The sequence below is a fragment of the Erinaceus europaeus genome, chromosome 4, assembly GCF_950295315.1.
Source record: "Erinaceus europaeus chromosome 4, mEriEur2.1, whole genome shotgun sequence".
Classification (NCBI taxonomy): Eukaryota; Metazoa; Chordata; class Mammalia; order Eulipotyphla; family Erinaceidae; genus Erinaceus; species Erinaceus europaeus.
In genome coordinates this window covers 55,008,048-55,031,592 of record NC_080165.1, presented here as the reverse complement: position 1 = coordinate 55,031,592, position 23,545 = coordinate 55,008,048, and the positions used below count along the sequence as shown (strand labels likewise).

The 23,545-nt window shown below is 45.8% G+C and overlaps 1 protein-coding gene across 1 annotated transcript; it reads left to right on the top strand.

Annotated features, from left to right (window-relative positions):
- The first annotated feature begins 9,785 nt into the window (after positions 1-9,785).
- LOC132538067 (heat shock 70 kDa protein 1B-like) lies at positions 9,786-12,325 on the top strand. Its single transcript, XM_060189483.1, has one exon. The coding sequence runs from the start codon at positions 9,943-9,945 to the stop codon at positions 11,884-11,886; it is 1,944 nt and encodes a 647-aa protein (XP_060045466.1). The 5' UTR covers positions 9,786-9,942; the 3' UTR covers positions 11,887-12,325.
- The last annotated feature ends 11,220 nt before the right edge of the window (positions 12,326-23,545 follow it).

Genomic DNA, 23,545 nt, shown 5'->3' with positions numbered 1-23,545 from the left:
GATAATCCTTCCTGTAGGAATAAGGAACTGTAACCGCCATCACATTTCATTCTGTAATCTATCACCCTAAATCTGATCCCTTAGGGACCACACTAGAGCACCATGGTGCAGAATGGAGCAACTCCAACAGTATCTCACCCTCTTCTAGTACCGCTCACTAAAAAGTCATTAAAATGGTGGCCTGGTGGGTGTGCTCTTGTATTTAAAAACATAAAGTGCTGAGTTTGACCTATGGCATCACAAATGCTACCACCCTCTCTCACTAATAAATGAACATTAAAAAAAAAAACTCATTTAAAAAGCCATTCTGGGACAAGGTTTGGGACTTCAAGCCAGTTAAAGTTACCACAACTGCAAGCAGGTGTCAGACTGGTGAAGAGGAGCAAGAGGCCTGGTGAAAAGGGGGCACACCAGGGAAGGAGGAAGTGGAGCAGGCCACCAAGTAGGGAGAGGGAGGTGTACAGAATCATTCCCGAGGTTCTTCAGGTTTATTTTATGTGGCCAGGGCTTCATTTTTGCATATAGGCACAGAAGGAGAGAGAGAAAGACACCACAGCACCATGCCTCCCTCAGTGCAGCTGGGGCCAGGCTTGAATCTGCTTGGTGAGCGTAGTAAAGCAGGAACCTTCTGGGGTGAGCTATCTTGGTGACCCTGCCCCCATTTTTTAGATAATTTACTTGGTGCGAAGGGGGCGGGGGAGGAGGAGGAGGAAGACAACCAGAGCATCTTCATCTTTAGCCCCTGCGAAGGTCTGCCAGGTGGGCAGAGCGAAGCCGCAGGCTCCTCCCACCGCCCGGCCTAGCCCTGCCGGCAGCCTCTGGCTGTGCGGACTGTCTCTACTCGCGCCTGCCCTCCCCATTCATCGGCCTAACTTGTGTGAGCTAATAAAACTCTCCAGTGTTTTGGGTGAATAAGTTGGCTAGTGTGCAAGAAACTCTCTCAAGGTCTCTCCTTCTGTTTTTCTCCTTTCATCCCCTTAGGCAAACAATGGCAAACGTTCGCCCCGCCCCTCCAGACCTCGCCTCCTCCTGGCCCCGCCCCGTGTGTGAGTGTGTGTGTGGGGGGTGTCTGGCAGTTTCTGGCACCCTCTAGCCTTGTCCCGGATTTTTCTAGCTATGTCTGTAAATTTCTGGGCTCGAAGGGAAGGACTGACTCATAAGAACATTCATCAGCAAGTTCGCCCAGGTCTTTCTGCACCCTGACCCCGCCCCAGATCTTGGGGCTTAGTCAGGCTCCACATTCAGTGTCCAGAAGGTTCTGGACTGTGTGTCAGACAGCCGCAGCTCCCCTCCCCCTTTCTGCTGAGCAGTCATTTGTGAAGTGAGGGGGCAGAGGGGCTGGCAGAGGCTGCAAGGGTGGGAATGGTGGGCGCCTTCAGGGTGAAAACCTGGATAAAGACCCAAGAGATGAAGGAGGCCTAGCAGGTGCCACCTTCTGATGGTGCCCCTACAAAGCTCTGATACTCCTCACTCTTTCCTGAGGTCCTGTCCTTCCCTTCCCTTCCCTTCCCTTCCCTTCCCTTCCCTTCCCTTCCCTTCCCTTCCCTTCCCTTTCCTTTCCTTTCCTCTTTTTCATTATAGAAGGTATTTGTTTTCTATTTATTTTATTTTATTTATATTTTAAAAACAATGTTAAATCAAATAATGAAAAAAGCATAAATTCTGAAAAAAAATAAAGATTTTACTGATTTCATGAGGAAGGCAGAGCACAGCTCAGGTGCTTTCAGGGCTGGGACTGGAACCAGGGAGATGGAACCTGGGTGTCTTAATCATGCAAGTCCTGCACTCTACTACTGAACTATCACCCCTGCATTTTTTTTCTTTTCTTCTTACAAGATAAAATGATTAGATAAATGAGCTAGTATAAGAATGGGTTCAAAATGTGTATGTAGACATGTTAATTCAATCACCCTTTCTGGGAAATTAAGGGACTTCATGTTTAATTTTGAAAATGGAAAGATTTAGCATAGTAGGCAGCCTTGGCTTAAAAGTCTTAATTCGCAAAGAACAAGGACCGGCCTAAGGATCCCGGTTCAGGCCCCCAGCTCCCCACCTGCAGGGGAGTCACTTCACAGGTGGTGAAGCAGGTCTGCCTGCAGGTGTCTATTTTTCACTCTCCTTCTCTGTCTTCCTCTCCTCGCTCCATTTCTCTCTGTCCTATCCAACTATGATGACATCAGTAACTAAAACAATAAGGCAACAAAAGGAAATAAATAAATATTTTTAAAAGAAAATAAATAGGTCTTTAAAAAAAAAGTCTTGGGAGTCGGGCTGTAGTGCAGCGGGCTAAGCGCAGGTGGCGCAAAGCACAAAGACCGGCATAAGGATCCCGGTTCGAACCCCGGCTCCCCACCTGCAGGGGAGTCGCTTCACAAGTGGTGAAGCAGGTCTGCAGGTGTCTATCTTTCTCTCCTCCTCTCTGTCTTCCCCTCCCTCTCTCCATTTCTCTCTGTCCTATCCAACAACGACAACAACAATAATAACTACAACAATAAAACAACAAGGGCAACAAAAGGGAATAAATAAATATTTAAAAAAAAAGTCTTAATGATTCTTACAAATAAAAGCAATGTCATAGTCCCAGCAGTAGCCCAAACATTGTGACAGTCTTAATAAGAATGAGAATTTAGCACTACCATAAACAAGAGCTCAGAGTGCTCTGGGGAAAAGAAAAGAAAAGAAAAGAAAATGAAAGAGAAGAGAAGAAAAAAAAAAAAAGGAAAAGAAATAAAAAAAGAAGGGGAATAGTGCTGAGAGGCTGGGCAAATAGTACATTGGTATATGCAATGAGCTCTCGTGCCTGAGTTCCCAGGTTCATTCCTCAGTACCAACATAAGCATGAGCCAAACATTCTGAGACATCACCAGACTGAGGGAATGGCTCAGGGGCAGAGCATCAGACTCTCATGCCTGAGGTTCTGGTTTAATCTCTGGGAATTCACATATCAGAGTGGTTCTTGGCTTGTCTATCTCTTTGTTCTTTTCTCTGTCTCATGTGAAACTATCTCAGATGAAATAAAGCTTTGAGAGAGAGAGAGAGAGAGAAAGGAAAGAAACAAAGTTGAACAAGTAAGCATGCCAGATGTTTCACTTAAAAAAAGAAAGAAAGTGGTCTGGGGGGTGCTGCAGTGGATAAAAAATTGGATTTTCAAACATGAGGTCCCGAGTTTGAACCCCGGCAGTACATGTACCAGAGTGATGTCTGGTTCTTTATCTCTCTTTCCTCCTATCATTCTCATTAATAAATAAAAAGGGAGTTGGGCAGCGGGCTAAGCGCATGTGGTGCGAAGCATAAGGACAGGTGTAAGGATCCTGGTTCAAGCCCCCAGCTCCCCACCTGCAGGGGAGTCGTTTCACAAGTGGTGAAGCAGGTCTGCAGGTGTCTATCTTTCTCTCCCCTTCTCTGTCTTCCCCTCTTTTTTCCATTTCTCTCTATCCTATCTAACAACGACAACATCAATAACAACAATAACTACAACAACAACAAAAAACAAGGACAACAAAAGGGAAAATAAATATTAAAGTAAATAAATAAGTAAACAAAATTCTTTAAAAAAATACTGAGGGTGTCACACCTGGCAGTAGGGAACCACCCCCTCCACATCAAGGAAGAAGGGAGTAAACTTTTTTGTAGTGCTGCCAAAGGCACTGAACTAAAATCTTATAAGTAGTATCCTATTGATTTAATTTTTTTCATTTTTAAAATATTTATTCCCTTTTGTTGTCCTTGTTTTTTTTATTGTTGTTGTTGTTGATGATGTCATTGATGTTGGATTGGACAGAGAGAAATGGAGAGAGGAGGGGAAGACAGAGGGGGAGAGAAAGACAGACACCTGCAGACCTGCTTCACCACCTGTGAAGCGACTCCCTTGCTGGTGGGGATCCTTATGCTGGTCCTTGTGCTTTGCGCCACCTGAGCTTAACCTGCTGTGCTACCACCCGGCTCCCTATCATTTTGTTTTTTGTCAGAGCACTGCTCAGGTCTGGCTTATGATGGAGCTGAAGATTGAACCTGGGACCTGGAAGCCTCAGGCATGAGAATCAGTTGTATAACCTTTATGCTATTCCCCCCCACACCACCACCCTATTGATTTTTGGCGCAACCATCCTATGAAATGGATATATTTTTATAGATTCATTAGTTTTGTAAGAGAGAGAGAGCAAGCAAACATGGAACTGTACTCTGGAATGTGGTATAGGAATTAGAGTGAAAAAAAGAAAAACAGAAACTTTGAGGACTGCTGATTGATATAGCCTTAAGGGAACAGGGGAGTGAGAAAAGGTAAGAAGAGATAAAGCTGAGGATCGAGAGTAACGCCAAGATAGACTGGCTGGGCTTCATGCCGGATTCTCGTATCGCCAAGCTTCACATTAAGCTCACGCGAGGCCGAGGCATGGTGTAGATGGAAAACAGATGATACCGTTTTTGCAGTGCTAGGGATTAGTCGCCATTTTTTACAGTAATCAGATATCAGAGACATGTCTTTCGTGAGCTAGACATGTTCCTAGCTATGATCATGGAATGTGAACTCAGACCTACAGGGATGCAGAGGTTACACTTAGGCTCCTATGCTGAATATGGGCCCCAGATCAGATTGATAGGGTTTACAGTTAATGGTATTTATGTACTTTTCCCATATTTAGGAGCTACTATCTGCCCAGATTCAGATTTCTAGTCCTGTCTCCAACTCTGACACCATTTTCCCAGACCTGCATGTTATCTGTCACACTTAGGTAAAATTGGGTAAAGTCAAGGGTGCCTTGGAATATAACTAAAATAGATTTCCTAGCTTTTTCCAAAATGGAGACCCCCAAATCTTATCTGTTATATTTTTACCTTTAAGTTCCTGATTATTAAACAGTTTGTTCTGTTTTATATCTTAATAATCTTAATTTTCAGCCACCAAATTGCAGATGCTACCATGATGCCAACCTGACTTTGCTTGGCAGACGACCTCACCAGTGTGTCCTGGAACCCCACCTCCCCAGGTCCCTGCCCCACTAGGCAAAGAGAGAGACAGGCTGGGAGTACGGATTGATCTGCCAGTGCCTATGTCCAGCAGAGAAGCAATTTCAGAAGCCAGGCCTTCCACCTTCTGCACCCTATAATGATCCTGGATCCATATTCCTAGAGGGATTGAGAATAAGAAAGCTTCCGGGAGCTGGGCGGTAGCGCAGAGCGTTAAGTGCACATGGCACAAAGTGCAAGCCTGGCATAAGGATACCGGTTTGAGCCCCTGGCTCCCCACCTGCAGGGGAGTCGCTTCCTAGGCGGTGAAGCAGGTCTACAGGTATCTATCTCTCCCCCTCTCTGTCTTCCCCTCCTTTCTCCATTTCTCTCTGTCCTATCCAACAATGATGACATCGATAATGATAACAATAACTACAACAATAAAACAATAAGGGCAACAAAAGGGAAAATAAATAAATAAAATATAAAAAAGTCTTTTAAAAAAAGAGTAAGTAATCTTCCAATGGAAGGGATAGGATGTGGAAGTCTGGTGATGGGAACTGTGTGGAATTGTACCCCTCTTATCCCATGGTCTTGTCAATCATTATTAAATCAATAAAAAAATAATTTAAAAAAATGTTAGACTCTCAAGCATGAGGTCTTGTGATCAATCCCTGGCAACACACATACCAGAGTGATGTCTGGTTCTTTCTCTCCCTCCTATCTTTCTCTTTAATGGATAAATAAAATATTTAATAGATAAATAAAATCAGAGAGAGAGAGAGAGAAAGAAAGAGAATGAGCGAGCCTGAGAGACTTATGCCTGAGGTTCCAAAGTCCTAGTTCAATCTCCAGCATCAACCATTAGCCAAAGCTATGCAGTGCTCTGATCAAACAAACAAATAAACAAACCCCAAAAGGGAAACACAAAGCAGAATTTGGACTGGGTTTGGTGTGTATTGCACCAAAGCAAAGGACTCTTCGAGAGGGGGGTGGATTTTCAGGTCCCGGTACAGATGGTGGGGGAGGACCAAAGCTGGGGGTGAAAGTGTTTTGCAGAAGACTGAGAAATGTTACACATTTACCAACATCTATATTTAATGAAAACCATTAATCCCAATTCAAAAGATAAATAGTAATTAAATGTTAATTAATTTTTAATTAATTTATTTTAATATTATTTTCTGGGGGCCTGGTTTTAGTACACCAGTTTGACTGCACATGTTACAGCATGCAAGGAGCCTGGTTCAAGCTCCTGGTTCCTACCTAGAGGGTGGCGTGGGGATGCTTTAGGAGTGATGAAGAAGTGTTGCAGGTGTCTCTTTCTTCTCCGGCTCTTCTTTCCCTCTCAAATCTTTCTGTTCATATACAGAATAAATAAAATGTGTTTTGAAAAAAAATTTTTCTAGGTGGTGCCGGAGATTGTGCAGTGGACAAAGCGTTGGACTCTCAAGCATGAGTTCAATCCCCAGCATTACATGTGTCAGAGTAATACTGTAGTTTTCTCTCTCCCTCTTTCTTTCAAGAATAAGCAAATAAATAAATACTTTTGAAAAATAATCATTTCCTGGATGGTGGAGGTAGTCCAGTGATAGAGAATGCCTTGCATATTTGAGACCCTTTGTTCAACTCCAGACAGTACATGAAAGCAACAAAGAGAATACCTTTAATGGAGAAAAAAGGTTTGGGTATTTTTTCTCTTGCAAAAAGAAAAAAAAAGGAGGACTTAGTAGAATGATTGCCTTATCAAGTCTGAGGCCCTGGGTTTGATCTCTAGGACCACATGGGAGTACCATGGACAGCACCGGGAGTGGCAGGAGGTTAGTGGTTGGGGCTGGGATCCTCCTTGGATGATGAGATGGCACATTTGTGTCTCCTTTCTTCTTCTTCTTTTTCTTTTTTTTAAATATTCATTTATTCCATTTTTGTTGCCCTTGTTGTTTTATTGTTGTTGTTATTGATGTCATCGTTGTTGGATAGGACATAGAGAAATGAAAAGAGGAGAAGAAGACAGAGAGAAGAGAGAAAGACAGACACCTGCAGACCTGCTTCACTGCTTGTGAAGAGACTCCCCAGCAGGTGGGGAGCCAGGGCCCGAACCAACCCGGATTCTTAGGCCGGTCCTTGTGCTTTGTGCCACCTGCGCTTAACCCGCTGTGCTATTGCCCTTCCCTTTTATCTAAGGATAAGGAAATTTAAAACTGGTTCAGGTAAGCAGCTCAGCAGTATCCTGCAGGCACAAACTCTTCAGTTCACTCCACAACACTTCATTTAAAAAACAACCATGGAGGAGTCACATCTTCACTTCAGGCACCTAGCAAAAGGTTCTTCATGCTTACAAAGGATTAAGAAAGAAGGCTACATGGGGGCTGGATGGTGGCATACCTGATTGAGTGCACATGTTGCAATGCTCAAGGACCTGGGTTCAAACTCCAGGGCCCTACCTGCAGGGGGAGAAAGCTTTGCCAGTGGTGGAGCAGTGCAACAGGTGTCTCTAGCTGTCTCTCTCCCTCTCTGTCACCCCCACCCCTTTCCTCTTAGCTTCTGGCTGTCTATATACAATAAATAAAGATTTAAAAAAAATTAAAAGAAAAAAAGAAAGAAAGAAGGCTACATTAAAATTTTCAAATGTGGGATAAGGGGAGATAGCATAATGGTTATGCAAAAGGACTTTCCTACAAATCCCCAGGTTATTTCACATCACCATATGCCAGAGCTGAACAGTACTCTGGTTTATAATAGTAATAATAATGTAAATTAACATTTTAAAAACTACCAAAGGTGCTTGTATTTAAAACAAGAGGGAAGAGTGACACAGGAGGTGGTCTACTGAATGGAACACAGGAGTCTCTAGCATGAGTTCTCCAGTTAGGTCCCCAGCTTCAAATGTACCATACTGATACCCAGCTTCTTTCACTCCCTCTCCTTTTCTTTCTCATAAATAAATAAATAAATCTTAAAGACAGCAACAAAAATGGAAAGAAAAGTAATATAAAGCAAAAGAGATGATATCACATCACATGCATTTAGAAGTTACTGTACTGACAGAGCAGAAGATCAGTCTGGGAGTCAGAGGTAACACTGGTCCTACCCACTATCTGGAGTTGGAGTTGAGATGAAGGTAGAAGTCGGGGGGGGGGGGGTAGAGAGGACCTCAGGTTGGGATGGATAAAGGAAAAGAAGTCCAAAGGCATGACAGAAAGTCAAAGTTGTATGGACAGACCCATCTCCACCCCAACCCATCCTTATGGCACACCCAGAGGACTGACCAGATGGACTTGTTTACCTAATTACTCCCTCAAAACCTCAAAATCCCTCTCCACAACATATCCCATTCTGTGGGTTAAAGATAATGTCTTTTTTGTTGTTATAGTTATTATTGTTGATGTCCTCGTTGTTGTTAGATAGGACAGAGAGAAATGGAGAGGGGAGAGAAAGAGAGGGGGAGAGAATGATAGACACCTACAGACCTGCTTCACCGCCTGTGAAGCGACTTCCCTGCAGGTGGGGTGTCGGGGCCTCGAACTGGGATCCCTGCTCTTCGGCCACTTGTGCTTAACCCGCTGCTGTGCTACCGCCCAACTCCCAGACATTATATATATATAACTTGTTAGGACAGAGAGTAATTGAGTGGGAACGGGTAGAGAGAGGGAGACACACCTGCAACACTGCTCCACTATTCCTGAAGCTTCCCCACTGCACGTAGGGATTAAGGGCTTGAACTCTGGTCCTTGTGAACTGTTATCAATTAATTAATTATTAAGCAGAGCACCGCTCAGCTCTGGCTTATAGGTGGTGCGGGGGTCGAACCTGGAACAGCTTACATGTTACCATACACAAGGACCTGGGTTCAAGCCCCGTTTACATACCTACAAGGGGAAGTCTTCACCAGGGATGAAAGTGGTTCAGGTAGCCCTCTCCCTTTCCATCTCTCCTTTCCCTCTCATTTTCTCTGTGTCAGTGTCAAAAATAAATAAAGAAAGAAAGAAATAGAATTCTCGAATCTCTTTAAAAAATTTTAAGACGGGGGCATACTACTGCGCTCTGGTATGTCTCCTTCTCACTAAAAGAGTAGGCTGGGCACAGTGGTTAGAGCTTTGGATCTGCAAACACAGGTGCTGAAGTTAATCTCTAGCAACTCATGGACTCAGGTGTTCTCTCTCTCTCTGTTCTCTCATGAATGAAAGGTAAAGGGGGGGGAAAGTGACTGGAGCGGTGAAGGCATAAAATATAAAGTTAAGAAATAGTACATACATAAGTAAAGTAAAAGTCGACAGGGGAAAAAGGCAGGCAAGGCCCTAGACAGTCCTCAAGGGACCCTTGAGAAAGCCTTCCGGCTGCCCAGTTTTAACCCGCGGGCTCCGTGTGGCTCTCAAAGTCGCCTGTCCCCCAACTCCAACCTCCCACCACCTAGCAGCACCCGTTAGGGTGCTTCGATCCCAAGCGCAGAATGAACTTGCCCCAGCACGGCAGGGAACCGCAGAACCGCACTGAGTGGGCGGGGTGAGCCGGGCTGCTTCCCAGGGCCTCCCTCCCCGCGCCCCCACCCTCCTGGGGTGAGTCACTCCAGACTGACGGAGCCTCCAGGGACTCCCCGAAGGGTCGGGAGAGTTCTGGAGAGAGAGAAACCCCTGGAAGGTTCCCGAGCCAGCGCGCAGCCCCGCCGGGCTCGCTGATTGGCCGCGGGGGTGAGGGCGGGGCCGGCCGCAGAGCTATAAAGGCGGGGCGCGGGGTACCGCTGTTCAGTCCGCTCTGCAGGGCGCCCTGCTCCCACTGAGCTTCTGTGTTTCTGCCTGTGCACCCAGCACCTCCGTCTGGGTTCCCGGCCCCCGGCTTCCGGCTCCCAGCTCCCAGCTCCCGTTCCCGGCTCCGACTCCGGCTCCCCACTGCAGGAGGATCGCGCTCTCGTCGCGGAGCCCGCCCGGCCGCCAGTCTCCAGAGCACAGCCAGCCCAGCCGTCCCGGCCATCCGAGCGCGGAGCAGGACGCCGTCATGGCTCAGCGCGGCCCGGCCATCGGCATCGACCTGGGCACCACCTACTCGTGCGTGGGGGTGTTCCAGCACGGCAAGGTGGAGATCATCGCCAACGACCAGGGTAACCGCACCACGCCCAGCTACGTGGCGTTCACCGACACGGAGCGGCTGGTCGGGGATGCGGCCAAGAACCAGGTGGCGCTGAACCCGCAGAACACGGTGTTCGACGCCAAGCGGCTGATCGGCCGCAAGTTCGGCGACGCGGTGGTGCAGGCGGACATGAAGCACTGGCCGTTCCGCGTGGTGAGCGAGGGCGACAAGCCCAAGGTGCAGGTGAGCTACAAGGGGGAGAGCAAGGCGTTCTACCCCGAGGAGATCTCGTCCATGGTGCTGGCGAAGATGAAGGAGACGGCCGAGGCGTACCTGGGCCAGGCGGTGACGAACGCGGTGATCACCGTGCCCGCCTACTTCAACGACTCGCAGCGCCAGGCCACCAAGGACGCGGGGGCGATCGCGGGGCTCAACGTGCTGCGCATCATCAACGAGCCCACGGCGGCGGCCATCGCCTACGGCCTGGACCGCGCTGGCCGGGGCCGCGGCGAGCGCAACGTGCTCATCTTCGACCTGGGCGGCGGCACCTTCGACGTGTCGGTCCTGACGATCGACGACGGCGTCTTCGAGGTGAAGGCCACGGCGGGCGACACGCACCTGGGCGGCGAGGACTTCGACAGCCGGCTGGTGAGCCACTTCGTGGAGGAGTTCAAGAGGAAGCACAGGAAGGACCTGAGCCAGAACAAGCGCGCCCTGCGGCGGCTGCGCACGGCCTGCGAGAGGGCCAAGCGCACCCTGTCCTCCAGCACCCAGGCCAGCCTGGAGATCGACTCGCTGTTCGAGGGCGTGGACTTCTACACGTCCATCACCAGGGCGCGCTTTGAGGAGCTGTGCGCGGACCTCTTCAGGGCCACCCTGGAGCCGGTGGAGAAGGCGCTGGGCGATGCCAAGCTGGACAAGGCGAGCATTCACGACATTGTTCTGGTCGGAGGCTCCACGCGCATCCCCAAGGTGCAGAAGCTGCTGCAGGACTTCTTCCAGGGGCGCGAGCTGAACAAGAGCATCAACCCCGACGAGGCGGTGGCCTACGGCGCGGCGGTGCAGGCGGCCATCCTGATGGGGGACAAGTCGGAGGAGGTGCAGGACCTGCTGCTGCTGGACGTGGCCCCGCTGTCGCTGGGGCTGGAGACGGCGGGCGGCGTGATGACGGCGCTCATCAAGCGCAACTCCACCATCCCCACCAAGCAGACGCAGACCTTCACCACCCACGCGGACAACCAGCCCGGGGTGCTGATCCAGGTGTACGAGGGCGAGCGGGCCCTGACGCGCGACAACCACCTGCTGGGGCGCTTCGAGCTGAGCGGCATCGCGCCCGCGCCCCGCGGCACGCCCCAGATCGAGGTCACCTTCGACATCGACGCCAACGGCATCCTGCACGTCACGGCCACCGACAAGGGCACCGGCAAGGCCAACAGGATCACCATCACCAACGACAAGGGCCGGCTGAGCAAGGAGGACATCGAGCGCATGGTGCAGGAGGCCGAGAGGTACAGGGCCGAGGACCAGGTGCAGCGCGAGCGGGCGGCGGCCAGGAACGAGCTCGAGTCCTACGCCTTCAGCGTGAGGAGCGCCCTGGGCGACGACGCCCTCCAGGGCAAGATCAGCCAGGCCGACAGGAGGAAGGTGCTGGACAAGTGCCAGCAGGTGCTCTCCTGGCTCGACGCCAACACGCTGGCCGACAAGGAGGAGTTTGAGCACAAGAGGAGGGAGCTGGAGCAGGTGTGCGGCCCCGTCATCTCTGGGCTCTACCAGGGCGCTGCGGGGCCCCGCGGCGGTGGCGCTGGCACCTGCAGGGCCCAGGCTCCCAAGGGCACCTCTGCCTCTGGCCCCACCATAGAGGAGGTGGACTAGAAACGCTTTGCGGCTGAGACTCGGATGCCCTCAATCTTGTTACGGACCTCTTGTTTTTCTCCTGGCCTCCATCTAAATTTGATCATCGACCTACTTGTCTTCATTAGTTATTTGTTTTATAATCACGAGCTTTTTGATGTACATATATAGATAGATAGATAGATAGATATTGTTACGGTTTTTGCTTTTCTTAGATTACTCAACGCTGCCACTTTCTGTTCTGTATTGTGCAAAAATGTAACTCATCTGTGTTATAGGCAAGTGCTCACTGGAGTCTTGTTTCAAATCAGATTACTATGGTGGAAACTCAACACTGCCACCTTCTGTCCAGTTTTTTTTCTTTGCTTTGTAAACCCATAGAATCCCATGAAATTTATTTGAACATTTGTATACTAACGATGGAAGAAATTATATCAATAAAATAAGTATTCTTTCTTTATCTTGTTTTTATTAGTGACTTCATAATTGTTTGCATGATTAGATTACAGGGGCATATAGTTCCACAACACAGCTCCCTTCAAATTTCTGGTGTCTACTGACTCCATGATTAGCTACTCTATTTTTTTTCAGTTATCTATATTCCACATGCAAGAATTTATGGTGTCCCTTTATTTTATTTTTAATTTTTTAAAGATTTTTAAAAATGTTTATTCCCTTTTTTCTTGCCCTTTTTTATGGTTGTAGTTATTGTTGTTATTGATGTCATCGTTGTTGGATAGGACAGAGAGAAATGGAGAGAGGGGAGGAACACAGAGAGGGGGAGAGAAAGACAGACACCTGCAGACCTGCTTCACTGCCTGTGAAGCGACGCCCTTGCAGGTGGGGAGCAAGGGGCTCGAACTGGTATCCTTACTCCAGTCCTTGTGCTTTGTGCCACGAGTGCTTAACCCGCTGTGCTACCACCAACTCCCTATTATTTTTAATTTTTAAAAGATTTTTAAAATATTTATTCCTTTTTTGTTGTCCTTTTTTTTTATTGTTGTTACTGATGTCATCATTGTTGGATAGGACAGAGATAAATGGAGAGAGGAGGGGGAGACAGGGAAAGGGAGAGAAAGATAGACACCTGTAGACCTGCTTCACCACTTGTAAAGCTACTCCGTTGCAGGGAGCTTGAACCGGGATCCTTATGCTGGTCCTTGTGCTTTGTGCACCTGCGCTTAACTCGCTGCTCTACCTCCGGACTCTAAATTTTTTCATATTTATTTATTTATTTATTTATTTATTTCCTTTTGATGCCCTTGTTTTATTGTAGTTTTTATTGTTTTTATTGATGTCATTGTTGCTGGATAGGACAGAGAGAAATGGAGAGATGAGGGGAAGATAGAGAAGGGGAAAGAAAGACACCTGCAGACCTTCTTCACTGCTTGTGAAGGACACCCTTTCAGGTGGGAGCCAGGGACTACAACCGGGATCCTTAAGCAGGTCCTTGTGCTTAGTGTCACATGCACTTAACCCGCTGTGCTACTGTTGACTCCCTATCTTATATATTTCTTAAGAGATTTAAAACAAATTTTTTCAGGAGTCGGGCTGTAGCGCAGCGGGTTAAACGCAGGTGGCACAAAGCACAAGGACCGGCATAAGGATCCCGGTTCAAACCCCGGCTCCCCACCTGCAGGGGAGTCACTTCACAGGCGGTGAAGCAGGTCTGCAGGTGTCTTATCTTTCTCTCCTCCTCTCTGTCTTCCCCTCCTCTCTCCATTTCTCTCTGTCCTATCCAACAACGACTACAACAATAAAACAACAAGGGCAACAAAAGGGAATAAATAAATAAAATAAATATTTTTTAAATATATAAAAAATTAAAAAAAAGAAATTTAAAACAGAATTTTTCTTTTCTTTATTTATTTATTCTCTTTTGTTTCCCTTGTTTCATTGTTGTAGTTATCATTGTTGTTGTTATTGATGTCATCATTGTTAGATAGGACAGAGAAATGGAGAGAAGAGGGGAAGACAGAGAAGGGGAAAGAAAGACAGACACCTGCAGATCTGCTTCACCGCCTTGAAGTGACTCCCCTGCAGGTGGGGAGCCGGGAGCTTGAACCAGGATCCTTATGCTGGTCCATGTGCTTTGTGCCTCCTGCGCTTAACCTGCTGCACTACCACGGACTCCCTCTTAAGAGATTTTTTAAAGGTTTGTTTGTTTTGGATTGAGACAGAGAAATTGAAAGGGATAGGGAGAGAGAAATGAAATGAAATGAAATGAAAATGTGTTTCATCACTGGTGCAGATTTCCCCTGGTAGGTAAAAAAAATAACTTTTTAAAAAAGATTTTATTTATTAATGAGAAACATAGGAGGAGAGAGACAGAGCCACACATCACTTTGGTACATGTGCTGCCAGGGATTGAACTCAGGACCTCATGCTTAAGAGTCTGATTCTTTATGCACTGCACCACCTCCCAGACCACAGGAACTTGTTTTATTACTATTATTACATTCTTTTTTATATTTATTTATTTCCCCTTTTAAAATATTTATTTTCCCTTTTGTTGCCCTTGTTTTATCGCTGTGGTTATTATTGTTGTTGTTATTGATGTCATTGTTGTTGGATAGGACAGAAAGAAATGGAAAGAGGATGGGAAGACAGAGAAGGGGAGAGAAAGATACATACCTGGAGACCTGCTTCACCACTTGTGAAGCGACTCCTCTGAAGGTGGGGATCCAGGGGCTTGAACTGGTATCCTTACACTGGTCCTTGCACTTTGCACCATTATTTTCCCTTTTGTTGCCCTTGCTGTTTTGTTGTTGTAGTTATTATTGTTATTGATGTCGTCGTTGTTGTATAGGACAGAGAGAAATGGAGAGAGGAGGGGAAGACAGAGTAGGAGACAAAGATAGACACCTGTAGACCTGCTTAACCACTTATGAACTGATTCCTCTGCAGGTGGGGATCCCGGGGCTCGAACTGGGATCCTATGCTGCTGGTCCTTGTGCTTTGTACCACGCGTGCTTACGCTGCTGTGCTACTGCCAGACCCCGTGGGAAAGGAACTTGAACCCAGGTCCTTATGTATGGTGACATGTAAGCTCTACCTGTTCTACTACACCTGGACACCCACTTCCTTTTTTATGTTGAGATTTTTTTTTTATTTAAGAAAGTATTAACAAAACCATAGGGTAGGAGGGGTACAATTCCACACAATTCCCACCACCTATTCTCCATATCCCACTCCCTCCCCTGATAGCTTTCCCATTCTCTATCCCTCTGGGAGCATGGACCCAGGGTCATTGTGGGTTGTAGAAGGTGGAAGGTCTGGCTTCTGTAATTGCTTCCCCGCTGAACATGGGCGTTGACTGGTCGGTCCATACTCCCAGTCTGCCTCTCTTTCCCTAGTAGGGTGGGTCTCTGGGGAAGTGGAGCTCCAGGACACATTGGTGGGGTCTTCAGTCCAGGGAAGCCTGGCCGGCATCCTGATGACATCTGGAACCTGGTGACTGAAAAGAGAGTTAACATACGAAGCCAAACAAATTGTTGAGCAATCATGGACCCAAAGCTTGGAATAGTGGAGAGGAAGTGTTAGGGGGATACTCACTACAAACTCTAGTGTACTTCTGCTTTCAGGTATATATTTTGCAGTAGTTTACGGATACTTGTGAACATATGCTCTCTCTCACAGAAACTGATGTATATCTAGGTTTTGGGACTTTATTAGAAAGTGAACCACCTGGGATGGAATTAGAGAATACTACATAAGGAAAGGTCTCACCCGAGTAATGAAACTGAAGGGTTGTCATTCCACACGTGAAGTCTCTGGACACAGTCTGAAGTGAAGCATGTTGAGGTGGCAATCGTTGTGTTGGTTAGGTTGTGATTGGCAGATGCAATATTATTTGATATGGATTGGGAGAGGCATACGGGAAAGTGGGCCCTATCCAAGGGTTCCAGGACTGGGGGAAGTAGAGGCTCTATAGTGGAGATGTGAGGTTCCTGCTGTCTTAGGATTCAAAAAGACAATCGATAGTTAATGTTATCATCACATTATTTGGTAATTGGGTTAACTTTGAAAAGTCCTTTTGTTATGGTTTGCTGTACAGTACCCAGTATCTTGTATATAGCTGTGCTATTGGTTGCTTCTGATCTACTTGGTCTAGGCTTTTGAGAGAGTCTGCATATCAATTACACTGCATATATTGAGAAAAGATTCAGTTTGTGTTTTGAAAAACTTCGAGACATACAATTAATTTTCCCCCTCTTGTATTAATTAACTAGTGATGTATATGACTACATTTTACTAGCAGTGTACATAAACACCATTCCCACCACCAAAAGACTGTGACCCATCCCTCTCACCCACTCCCACCCCCCACTGTCCCAGGAAGCTGCATGTCTACCCCTCACCTCAGGGTTATTACTTTGGTGCCCTACTTACAATTTGGTCAGGTCCTGCTTTTAGTTTCCCTTTCAGATCTTCTTCCTCAACTTCTGTTGATGAGTGGGATCATCCCATACTCATCTTTATCTTTCTGACTTAGCTCACTTAACATAATACCTTCTAGCTCCGTCCAAGATGGATCAGAGAAGGTGGGTTCATTGTTCTTGATAGCTGCAGAGATTTTTTTTTAATATTTATTTCCTTTTTGTTGTCCTTGTTGTTTTGATCATTGTTGTAGTTATTATTGTTGTTGATGTTGCCATTGTTGGAAAGGACAGAGGGAAATGGAGGAGGAGGGGACGACAGAAAGATAGACACCTGCAGACCTGCTTCACTGCCTGTGAAGGGATTCCCCTACAGGTGGGGCCTGGGGGCTCCAACTGGGATCCTTATGCTGGTCCTTGCGCATTGCACCATGTGCGCTTAACCTGCTGCCCAACCTCCCTATGTTGAGATTTTTTAAAAAATATTTATTTATTTATTCCCTTTTGTTGCCCTTATGTTGAGATTTTTATATGAGACAGTTTCATATAAGAGACACCAGAGCAACACTCCCACCCTTCTGATGCCAAGAACCCAATCAGAAGCCTTAGGTATGTGTGTCCTGTGCTTAACAGCTGAGTATAACATCCTCAGCCATGTTAGCTAGTGACCATTTCAAGCAAACTGTGTGTGCCAGGTGAAGTGGGAGGGGTTGGTCAGGTCCAGGTTCTAGTTCTGATTCCTTTAAAACTTAAATTTTATAGGGATAGGGATACATAATGATTATGCAAATATACTTTCTTGCCTGAGTGTCTGAGGTCCCAGGTTCAATTCCCCACACCATCATAAAACAGAATTGAGTTATGTTCTGGTAATAAATAAATAAATTTAAAGTTTTAGATTATGTGGCAGGAAGACAGGATGATATTTATGCAAAAGACCTTCATGCCTGAGGCCTCAAAATTCCAGGTTCAATCCCAGCACAACCATAACCAGAGCTAAACAGTACTCTGGAGAAAAAGTAACAAAATTCAAGTTTATATGTTTCAGGAATATGGTGCAGTGTTTAAAGCACTGGACCTTCAAGCATGAGGTCCTGAGTTTGGTCCTTGGTAGCACCTGTACTAGAGTGATGCTCTGGTTCTCTTTGCTTTCTCTTCCTGAATCTCACACTTATAAACAAAATCTTTAAAAGATAAAATGTAAAGTTATCTCACACTTATAAATAAAATCTCACACTTATAAAAAAATCTTTATAAAATAAAATGTAAAGTTATCTTCTAGGAGTTTAATTCATTCGATATTCTACTTCCTACTCATTGTCTTCCCTCTTGCTTTATTTCCCATTTTTTGTTTAAGATCTACTTATTTGTGAGAAAGAACCAGAGCATCAGTGTGGTACATTTGATGTTGGGGATCAAACTTGAGACCTCACGCTTGAAGGTCCAGTGCTCTAATTACTAAGCCAGTTCTTGGGTCACTCTTCCCTCCTGTTTTAAATACAAACACATTTAGTAAATTTTTTAAATTTAACTTTATTCACATTTTTAAGCAGAACACTGCTGAATTCTGGCTTATGGTGTTATAGGGAAACCTCATGTAGGGGAACATAGGACTTTGGAACCTCAGGCATAGATGTCCTTTTGCATAACTAAATATGCTGCCTCCTCCACAAGATATTTGATGCTCTTATTGTGTTTTTTTAAGACACAAGAGAGTTAGAAATAGGGAAGGCGGAGATTGGGAGAGATAATGAGAAATACCTGCTACACTCCTTCACTATTCCTAAGTTTCCCTCTACCTCCCCCCATAGGTGGGAACTAGGGGTTTGAACCCAGGTCCTTGTGCATGGTAAATGTGTGGACGAAAGGGTACATCACCACAAGGCCGCTTGATAATTTTTTCCTATTACTTCATGAGACAAAAAGAAGTTGAGAGGAGAGAGGTAAGTAAAGAAGGAGAGTGGCAGATAGACACCTGCACACCTGCTTCACTACTTGTGAAACTTCCCCTCTGGAGGTGGGGACCAGGGATTTGAACTCGGGTCCTTGTGCATGGTAATATGTGCACTGAAGTGGATATGTGACCACTTAGCTCCTCTTGATAATTTTGGTTTAGGTTTATTAATTAATTTTTTTTCCATCTGTTGTGAGCATGAAAGACGCCTTGTTAGGTGCCTGAGATTTTTTTAAAAATGTGAAGAATATTAAAACAGTAGTGTAGATTTCATAACACATGGACTGTGGAGATGGCATAATGGTTATGCAAAGAATTTTTCATGCCAGACTCACCAAAAGTCCCAGGTTAAATCCCCAGCACCACTGTAAACCAGACCTAAGCAGTGCTGAAGAGATGGCATAATGGTTATGAAAAAGACTCTCTCTATCTTTCTCTCCCCCCTCTGTCTTCCCCTGCTATCTCCATTTCTCTCTGTCCTATCCAATAACAACAATAATAATAACTACAACAATAAAACAAGGGCAACAAAAGGGAATAATTTTTTTTTAAAAAAATCCATCCTCCGAAGGAAGGCTGGACAACATACTCTATGCTACATCTGAGGAAGATGGGTCCTGATATTGGGGCAGCTTAGAATGTTCCTACTCATGACCACAGAATGAGAGCTCAGATATACAGGGATGCAGAGGTCACATAGGCTCCTAAGCTGAATACGGCTCCAGATGACTGTAAATGGAGTTTAAAGTCAACAATATTTATATACCTTTCCCATATTTGGGAGCTAATCTCTTCCCTGATCCAGATTTCTGGTCCTTTATGCAGCCACAACATCATCTCCCCAGACAATAACTAGGATTCACCTGCGTATCCGATTTCATGCTCAGGGGAAAAAAAAAAAAGTAGTATAGCCACAAGCCCTTTGGAATATAACTAAAATATGCCTACTAGCTATCTACAAAATGGAGGACCCACCCCCAACTCTTCATGTGCACTATTCCAGCCCTTAGGTCAATGATTTGTCAACAATTTGTTTGGCTTTGTATGTTAACTCTCTTGTCAATCACCAGGTTCCAGATGCTAGCATGATGCCAACCAGACTTCCCTGGACAGACAACCCCACTAATGTGTCCTGGAGCTCCACTTCCCCAGAGCCCTTCCCCACTAGGGAAAGAGAGAAGCAGGCTGGGAGTATGGATTGGCCTGTCAACGGCCATGTTCATCAGGGAAGCAATTATAGAAGCCAGACCTTCCACCTTCTGCATCCTATAATAACCTTGGGTCCATACTCCCAGAGGGTTAAAGAATAGGAAAGCTATCAGGGAATGGGATGGGATATGGAGTTCTGGTGGTAGGAACTGTGTGGAATTGTACCCTTCTTATCCTATGGTTTTGTCAGTGTTTCCTTTTTATAAATAAAAAGACTTTCATGCCTCAAGTTCTGAGGTCCCATGTTCAATCCTCAGCAATATTGTAAGACAAAGCTGAGCAGTGCTCTGGTCTGTCTATGTAACATCTCTTTCTCTCTCCCTCTCTTTCATTAAAATAAAATATATTTTTAAAAAATTCACAACTCCAAAAATCAACAACAAAAAAAATGCTTTTTGCTATACCCATAGAAAACTTGAGATCAGAGGGAGGAGGCAGTTTTTGATGAAGGAAAAGAAAACTTGGTATTGAGCACTTTTTAAAAAATCTATTTATTTTGACTACAGACAGAAATTGAGAGTATGGGGAGATAGAGAGGGGAAAAGGGAGAGAGAGAGAGAGAGACAGAGAGAGACCTGCAGCACTGCTTCACCATTCGTGAAACTCCCCAGTCCCTGCAAGTGGGGATTGGGAGCTTGAACCCTGGTCCTTGCTCACTGTAATGTGTGTACTCAATCAGGTGTGCCACCACCCAGCCCCCATTGAACACTTTTCTTTTCTCTTTTATTTTATTATTAGTGATTTAATAATGACTTACAAGATTGTAAGATATCACGGGTATAATTCCATACAGTGTCAACCACCAGAGTTGTGTGTCTCATCCCCTCCATTGGAAACTTCCCTATTTTTTAAAAATCTTTTTGGTAGTATAGACCAAAGATCTTTATGAGGTGCAGAAAGCTGAAGGTCTGGCTTCTGTAATTGCTTTTCCACTGGACATGAGCATTAGCAAGTTAACCCATACTCCCACCCTGCTTCTATACTTTCCCAGTGGGTGAACATTTTTCTTAATTGGGATTCTACATACACACATACACACACACACACACACACACACACACACACACACACTATCCAATCATCTCTTCCTGGAGCTTGAGGGTATTCAATAATTTTTCTTTTTAAATATTTTATTAATTAATAATAAAGCTAGGAAGAGTGAGAGAAAGAACCAGACATGGAACTCCGGACCTCATGCTTGAGAGTCCAATGCTTTATCCACTGTGCCACCTCTCCAACCAATTCAATAATTTTTCTATTCAGCTGTTCAGCATTCTACAATGTAGTCATATTGACCTGAACTGATCCTACAAAGAGAAAGCATCAATTAATCCCATGCTTATTTATGTAGGTAGCTGAAAGATTTTTAAGACATTCTCTTGTTGTTCTAATAGGATAGGGAGAAATTCAGAGAATGGGAGATAGAGAGGCATCTGCAGTTCTGCTTCACCACTTCTGAAGCTTCCCCTTAAAGGTGGAGACTGGGGGATTGACCCTGGGTTCTTGTGCTTAGTAACATGTGTGCTCAACCAGATGCATCACCAACTGGAAGATTTATTATTATTATTATTATTCAGAAAAATTGAGAACACTCACATGTTAATGTGAGTCAAGAGAAAGAAAGAAAGAAAGGAAAAGAGAAAAAGAAAGGAAGGAAGGAAGGAAGGAAGGAAGGAAGGAAGGAAGGAAGGAAGAAATAATGCCCTGGGAGCCCTTACTTACATGAGGGCAAGCCCACCCAGTCAGAGAGAGAGAGAGAGAGAGAGAGAGCAACTGGAAGATCTTTAATATTTTTATGTTTATTTATTTTCCCTTTTGTTGCCCTTGTTTTTTATTGACGTTGTAGTTGTTAACTGATGTCGTCATTGTTAGATAGGACAGAGAGAAATGGAGAGAGGAGGGGAAGGCAGAGAGGGGGAGAGAAAGATAGACACCTACAGACCTGCCTCACTGCCTGTGAAGCAACTCCCCTGCAGGTGAGGAGCTGGGGGCTCAAACTGGGATCCTTAAGCTGGTCTTTGCACTTTGAGCCATGTGTGCTTAACCCATTGTGCTACCGCCTGATTCCCTCAACTGGAAGATTTTTGAACGACTCTGGTGTAGCTAATTTAATTGAATTTAGCCCCTAATCTCGCCAAACTGGTAAAAAACAATGATATATCCATTTCCCTGTTTTATAAATAAAATAAAAGGTGGTCCAGGAATGGATAAAGCATTGGACTCTAAAGCAGGAGCTCAAGTTCAATTCCTAAAAGTACATGTACCAGAGTGATGACTGCTTCTTTCTCTTTTTCCACTCATCTTTCTCATTAATAAATAAATTAATTAAATATTAAAAAGAGCACATCTGACTTATGAACTTCCCCCAATGCTAATAAAAATTGAGAGCATAATGATTTAATAAATAAATTAATTTAATTTAAAGGACAATAAATGGCCTCAGGTAGGAGTGAGAAATGAGTGTCAAGGCTCTGTACCATGTAGGGGCACCATCAGAAGCTACCTCCTTCCTCTCTTGGGTCCTTGTCCGGGCTCTCACCCCGCAGGTGCCCACAATTCCCACCCTTGCAGCCTCTGCCAGCTCCTCTGCCCCTTCTCTTCACAGATGACTGATGGCTGGCATACAGTGCAGAACCTTCTGGACACTAAATGTGGAGCCTGACTAAGCCCCAAGATCTGGGGCGGGGGCGGGGTGCAGAGAGACCTGGGTGAACTTGCTGATGAGTGTTCTTATGAGTCAGCCCTTCCCTTCGATCCCAGAAAGTTACTGGCACAGCTGGAAAAATCTGGGACAAGGCCAGAGGGTGCCAGAGGCTGCCAGAACCCCCCACGGGGCGGGGCCAGGAGGAGGCGGGGCCAGGAGGGGCGGGGCGAACGTTTGCCATTGTGTGCCTAAGGGGATGAAAGAAGAAAAACAGGAGAGACCTTGAGAGAGTTTCTTGCACATTAGCCAACTTATTCACCCAAAACACCGGAGAGTTTTGTTAGCTCACACAAGTTAGACTGATGAATGGGGAGGGCAGGCGCGAGTGGAGCTGGGCCGTTCGGTAGGAGGAGCCTGCGGCTTCGCTCTGCCCACCTGGCAGGGGCTAAAGCATGAAGGCGCTCTGGTTCTTTTTCCTTTTTTTTTTTTTTTTTTTTTTTTTTGCCTCCAGGGTTATTGCCGGAGCTCGGTGCCTGCACCTCGAATCCACTGCTCCTGGAGATCATTTTTTCCCCCTTTTGTTACTCTTGTTGTTTTATCATTGTTGTGGCTATTATTATTGTTGTTGTTGCCGTCGTTGGACAGGACAGAGAGAAATCGAGAGAGAAGGGGAAGACAGAGGGAGGAGAGAAAGATAGACCCCTGCTTCACCGCCTGTGAAGCGACTCCCCTACAGTTGGGGAACTGGAGCTCGAACCGGGATCCCTACGCGGGTCCTTGTGCTTCGCACCACGTGCACTTAACCCGCTGCGCTACCGCCCCACTCCCCCCTTTTTTAAAAACTTTATTTATTTATTTGGCAGGAGAAATTTTGAGGGAAAGGGGATAGAGGGAAAGACACCTGCATCACCTTCAGCACTCGCGAAGCTTTCCCCCTATAAGTGGGGACCCGGGGATTGAACCCAGGTACTCTGTAATGTGTGTGCTTACCTAAGTGCGCCACCACCTGGCCGGTCTGGTTCTCTTTTTCTCCTTCTCCCCTACCCCCTTCTCATCAAATAAATTATCTAAAAGGGGTTTGGGGAGCAGGGCCACCAAGATACCTCACCTGAGAAGGTGCTTGTTTTACTATGCTCACTACACAAGTTCAAGCCTGGCCCCCACTGCACTGTGAGAAGCTTGGTGCTGTGATGTCTTCCCCTCTCTCCTTGTGTGTCTATATGTAAAAACGAAGTCCTGGCCAATGGAATATTACTCAGCTATTTAAAATGGTGAATTCACCTCCTTCACCCCATGTTGGATGGAGCTTGAAGGAATCGTGTTAAGTCAGAAACAAAAGGATGAATATGGGAGGATTCTCACCCATAGACAGAAGTTGAAAAACAAGATCAGAAGGAAAAACACTAAGAACTTGGACTGGAGTTGGAGTTGTATTGCACCAAAGTAAAAGACTCTGGGGTGGAGGGAGGAGGATTCAGGTCCTGAGGGTTGAAT